Here is a 6,018-nt window from a genome sequence, read left to right as displayed (position 1 = left end):
ATGGGGGTGCACGGCGTCAAGGCGGTGTTCTTCGACTTGGACAACACGCTGGTCGACACGGCGGCGGCCGGGCGGCGCGCCATCGAGGAGGTACTGCCCCTGTCCCCTCACGGCCCTCCGACAAGGGGCCGGCGGCCGCGGGCCTTCCCGGCCCGGCGACCGCGGCGCCGCGCGTCTCCCGCTCCCCTCCCCGCCGGCCGCGGTGCCGCCTGACCGGCACCGACACGCAGCCGGAGGCCCCTCGGGGGCCGTTACCGGGCGCGGCGCGCTCCTGGGAGCGAGGGGGGCGCGCGCGGCGCCAGGCACCGTGCGTGTAGCGCACTGCTGAGGGCCTCTTGTCTGTTAAAGGTGATAAATGCCCTGCAGTCAAAGCACCACTACGGTGAGGGAGAAGCCCGTGTCATCTGCGACAAGGTCCAGGCCAAGCTTCTCAAGGAGTGTCACGATCCCGCCAAGATGTGCATCACCGACCTGCGGATTTCGCACTGGGAGGAGGCGATCCAAGAGACGATCGGGGGGGAGGCGAACCGAAACCTGGCCGCCGAGTGCTATTTCCTGTGGAAAACGACCCGCCTCCAGCACCTCACCCTGGCCGAGGACACGCGGGGCATGCTCACCGAGCTGCGGAAAGGGGTCCGCTTGCTGCTCTTAACTAACGGCGACAAACAGACGCAGAGGGAGAAGATCGAAGCGTGCGCCTGTCAGCCCTACTTCGATGCCATCGTTGTGGGAGGAGAGCAGAAAGAAGAGAAACCGGCGCCATCCATATTTCATTACTGTTGCGATCTCCTGGGGGTGCAGCCCGCGGAGTGCGTTATGGTTGGTGACTCTCTAGACACAGATATTCAAGGAGGCCTGAATGCGGGCTTGAAAGCAACTGTCTGGTTAAACAAAGCAATGACTACCCCAGTTGATACCTCCCCAGTACCTCATTATATTATTTCTTCTGTTCTGGATCTTCCAGCAGTTTTACAGAAGATGGAGCACAAAATTAATGCTAGGTTAGGAACTGACCATATTGCTAGTAGTAATGAAGCACATTGATGGTTCCAGCATACAATCAGACGTGCTGAGCTGTTAGGTGACTCACAATCTTTTAAAAAATTTGACCCTAGGATTTTGAACTCATATATGGTATGCTTTCTTAAACAGCAGATGGATGAATGAGAGCACAGTTGTCAGTGAAAACAGGATAAAAACAAAGATTTAGATTAATTTAAAAGATGCAAGTGCAGTTAGTTTAAAACAACTGCCTCTGTCTGGAAATTATTTTGACAGACTGTGGCTAAAGTCTATCTGTCTCTGACCTAAGTTGCCAGTCTCTTGTTTTTATAGTGGAAAAGAAAATTGGAATGTTTTGATCTTTCACATGCTTTGCTGACTTGTAAGTTTAGCAGAAGCTGCAGTTCAAACCTTGTTTGCAGTGCGTAAAAGAAGGTGAGAAAGAGAGTGTGGTACAATCTGGTAAATCTTCGCAATTGATCTGCAGTTTATCTCAGGAACTGGAGTGAATTTTGCTATTTCTAAAACCAGAATTTATTGACAGAATTTATTATGTGACAGACCATTAGAAAATGCTCTACCTTTGATCTTTTTTTCAAGTTTTGAAGTTTTAGAATTTTTTTCAGACTTTGCAGTGACTTTTATGGAATCTGTACCTCTTGCCAAAAGTACTTAAATGTACATTAGAAATTTGCATTTGTATGGGGGACCATTTATCAGAGGGACTTGATGGAGAAGTTTTTACTTTATATTATCTTGGTGCTTATGCAGATATGCAGTATACTTGTAATTCAGATTATGATTTCTGTTGGAATGTAATTGATAAAACAGGGATATTTTCAATGGTCTTACTGTACTGTCAGACTCTTTAAAAGCTAATATTATTGTTCTGTCTGATTTTATTAGTGAATTTTGATCAGACTTTTTGGAGAAACTGGTCTTGGTCTTGCTCAGGTGTATGACTACTCAGATTCAACTGCAGGATCAGTGCTTTTTTTGACTGTTTTAGTGGCACTGCTATACAATCCCTCCTCACTCCAGTTTCTACATGTATTTCATGTGATTTACTCTGGAGAAAATATGAGCTAGTTGTTTGTAAATGGCTTTCATGACTCTCTTCCAGGAAATGGGAAATTATGTCATATATATTACAGTACTGTGTACAACTTTATAATGTGTATGTGCTCTTTCCACTAGATGGAGGAGATGACTCTCTAAAACACAAAGATTTCTCTTTCCCAGATCATTATCTTAATAATTTAATTTTTCTGTACTTCATATTCTTACTATATAATGGGAAAGTATTCACATATTAAATGGAAATGTAAACACTTGTTGGAAAACCTGTGTTTTTCAAAACCTGTTTGCTATATATACATTGGGCTGAATATCTGACCATATATGAGCAATCAAATTTTATATTTTAGAATAAATCCATGACAAATCTTTTGAGAAGAGGGATATTGAGGTGCTGGCAGAAGAGTGTCTGGCATGTGGGCAGCAATAAAAGATCAGCAGAAAGTACAGAAACCTACCAGGAAATGGGTGTGTAGAAGGAAACGTATATACAAGAAAGGTTCCTTTGTTTAACTTGACATGAATTTAAGTTAATGTAGTTAAGTCTTGCATAGGATGATAGATTCAGTTTAGAGGAGGCTATTACTGATCTGCGTTAAATTATTTGGCAAAGAGTTTAGGTTGCATCAAAATCTGTTGCTCCTACATTGAGGGGAAAAAAAAGAAAAGGAAATACTCATTAAAGTTTGAACCCCTTTCATCCAGTTGTCCCTTAAAAAAGGTAAAGCAGTCCAGATTCTTCATGTTATCTAGCCAAGACCTTTGAGACATCAGGATCAATGAAGAGAACTGAGGCAGGCCCCACCTGTACCTTTGAGGAAATGGGCATATGCTAAAATGATCCAATTACAGTGGCAGAGTAAGTTGCCACATGTAACGTGAGCCAGTGGGACTGACTTGACACACTGTTGTTACTGAAGTAAGCCCTAAGTTAAGATTTTATTTTGCATTTGGAAGAGCATGAAAACAGCGACTGGTTTAGCTGATGAGCAAAGCATTGCTAATAACATTCCTTATAACCAAGGACTGAGAGAAAAATAGTAAAGATCATTGAGCCTATGAGGAATATTGTGTAAAAATAGAAATGTATCCAAAAGCTTAGATGGATCCCTGAAAAGATAATGTATTTGAAGTAATCTGTTTTAACCATACTGTCTGATACAAAAGCAACAACTTTGCTTACAACAGCGTCCCAAAGGAGCTGCAGTATAACTGCATTGTTTGCACAGCATCAGGGTAGTAGAACTTGGGTCTGAATGAGGTTTCTGATACAGCTGAGATTTAAAATAACAAATGGTAATAATTCACAATTCTGGTTGTGGGCTTGAAGGATATATATTCACCAGGTTACCATTTTTTAATATAAGTTGAGGCTCATATTCTCTTGCCACTGCATCATTCTGAAGTAGGATGCTGAGCCTGCTTACTGTATAAAAGGTCTCTTGTTTTAGAAGAGACCGTTCTTTGTTTTGCACATGGCCAGCCGTTTTCTTAAATCTATGAATCTACGAAAAACCACTGTAACTGGACACTTAGGTGATAGTGTGGTCTGTAGAGGCCACACCCAAGGATATTTTTTCCATTGCTGAGTACTGTACCAGGCTGGATGTGACTACCGGTGTCCAGATAGGGCAATAGTGTTGTGCTTCTATAAAACAAGAAGAAACAATAGAAGGGATTTCTCTATCTAGGGGTCATCTCAGAAGCAGTTACCCAGTAAGCTGGATTAGGTATCTGGAGTATCTCTGAATAGTCAAGATGTTTTTCTTGGATGGAGCTCTTACAGAAAGCCTAACGAAAAATAATTCTATTTAACGAAATGGAAACATAAATGTAGCGATGGGATAATTTTCACATCAGAAGCAGGAGTAGATCAATAAAGCAGTCTATATATGGTTCCAGTTAAGTTCTGGTTTTGCCTAGTGTTATGCTCTATTAGCTAAGTTGTCTAGTTTAAATTATATTGCCAAAACACGCTAAATGAAGAGAGGAAAAAGAAATTCCATCTATATTTTTAAAAACTTTTTTTTTCAGTTAACTATTACCTCCTGAGATTAATCTACAGTAACTTTGACTTTAGTGAAATGAACTGAAACAATAGTTTAATACCAACTGTATTTTAATTCTTGATTTAAAATAACCCATGTACTAGTCTAATAAAAGTATTTTGTTTATAAAACATTTCTTTTAACGCTCTGTATTACTGTGGATAACTGTTTGTGACCAGGTTTACAACAAAGGGCAAGAGTTCTGTTTGTTTTTTAAAAGAGCACAGAATTAGGCTTCAAAATCCGTGACCTCATGTTTAGATGTGGTGGCTGGGTGTAGTTTCCATCATTTCAAACAGAGGCTGGAACATAATTATGTATTTATGAAGCTTCTTGGCTGGACTGTGTCTATTGAATTCCTAACTGCAGTTCATTGCTAGCTGAACCTGACTTGCCAAGCTGAATGCCAGCTCAGATATGCCTACGTGTCCTGACGTCATGGCACTGGCTGCTGCTGCAGCATAAGAACAGACTGCAAAGCAGATAAATAAATACAGTAACCTCAAGTGCAGGGGACCCATTTCAGCAGGTTAAGGGTGCACAAAGCTGTATCTGAGCTATGGCTGCACTCACCTCTGCGTGACTTAGGGGAGGGGAGAGAGGGAGGTTGCTCACCTCGTGGCACTCTCGGCTGCAGAAGAGCAAGCTGTCCGTCCCCTGATAGTTTTCCAGTGGGTAATGAACAAATTGTCCATCTTCTGGACCTGTGGAGATAGATGGAGAGAGGTGGAAAGGTACTTAAAGGTACTCTAGGTGAGGGTAGGGTGTTAAACTGAGTAAAGGGGGTCTCGGCCTCTATCGCGGGCGCTCGGCTGTGCCAGCTAGCTGTCTGAAGTATCGCAGATCTGCACAGCACAGCATCTGTGTTCTTGTTGAGGAAGCTTTGTACGTGTAAGGCATTAAGCTGGACAGTGACAGCCTCAGAAAAGAGGACGTTTTCTTATGCGCTTGAAAAACTTCAGCGCAAAGTTAGAGTTCTTAGAAGGTGACCCGAATGTTTTATACAGGAGATAAGTACCTTTCATTAGAATACTAAGTTAATGCAAAGAGATAAGATGTTTGGATGGGGTAACAGCTAAAGGTTTTCATATTTCCTGAAGTACAGACAGCGGACAACTTCCTGTGCCCCAGCTAACCTGAACTGGTTCTCTTTGTCTTTTCCTCTGAAGCTTCTGTTACTTGACAACACCAGTAATAGGGCTTTGAACTAAATTGAAGTAGTCTGATCCATCACAGCAATTTCTCCTGTTCACATATGTAATGATTCTTTTTTCAACTTCAGCAATAAAATGTGGGGGTTTTTACTCCCAGGTTATCTTGAGGCCTTTAATTTAAAATTAAAATTTAAAATTTAAAATCCTACCGTAATTCTATACTAACAAAACTCATCATCTGGAAATCATTTGAACATGTTGAGAAGTACAACAAATAGAAACTCAATGTATCTCTGCTGTATGTAGCGGCATACTGTTCTTTTGTGCACAGCTTTTACTATCAGCCTTGCAGTGGGATTGTCTCCATTATAACTCGCTTTCTAGATCACACTGTGCACATACAAGAGACATAACAATGCAGAGATGATGTCAGCTGTGTCTAAAGCAAAAACTGCCATTTTCTGCCTATGTTGCAAGGGACCTAGACACAGAGAATCACGTTGCCTGCTCCGTATAGCATATTTTGACCTTTTATTCCATCTACTAAAAACAAGGTTGCATGAGAGCCTTCTGCTGAACAGCCCTCAAATGCCAGAAAAAAGATGCATTTAAAAAATATGAAATTAAATTATGGTGCTAATACATGAAATTTCAGTCCTTTAGAAGTGCAAGCCATGTTTCTCAAGTCAACACCTAACCAAAGACCGGATGATAACTTCGCATAGGGTCTAATTTAA

The 6,018-nt window shown here is 41.7% G+C and overlaps 1 protein-coding gene across 1 annotated transcript; it reads left to right on the top strand.

Annotated features, from left to right (window-relative positions):
* Positions 1-4,339, top strand: NANP (N-acetylneuraminic acid phosphatase). The gene is made up of 2 exons (XM_050894856.1): positions 1-90; positions 349-4,339. The coding sequence occupies exons 1-2, from the start codon at positions 1-3 to the stop codon at positions 1,042-1,044; spliced, it is 786 nt and encodes a 261-aa protein (XP_050750813.1). The 3' UTR covers positions 1,045-4,339.
* The last annotated feature ends 1,679 nt before the right edge of the window (positions 4,340-6,018 follow it).

Source organism: Gymnogyps californianus, chromosome 3 (genome assembly GCF_018139145.2).
Source record: "Gymnogyps californianus isolate 813 chromosome 3, ASM1813914v2, whole genome shotgun sequence".
Classification (NCBI taxonomy): Eukaryota; Metazoa; Chordata; class Aves; order Accipitriformes; family Cathartidae; genus Gymnogyps; species Gymnogyps californianus.
Note: the sequence above shows the minus strand (reverse complement) of the source record. Positions and strands in the feature narration are given on the sequence as shown.

Bases quoted from the DNA above. Each gene is read 5' to 3' on its own strand.
- NANP (XM_050894856.1), top strand. From the start codon at position 1: ATGGGGGTGCACGGCGTCAAGGCGGTGTTCTTCGACTTGGACAACACG. The intron at 91-348 runs GTACTGCCCCTG...TGTCTGTTAAAG, and splicing joins GGCGGCGCGCCATCGAGGAG to GTGATAAATGCCCTGCAGTC.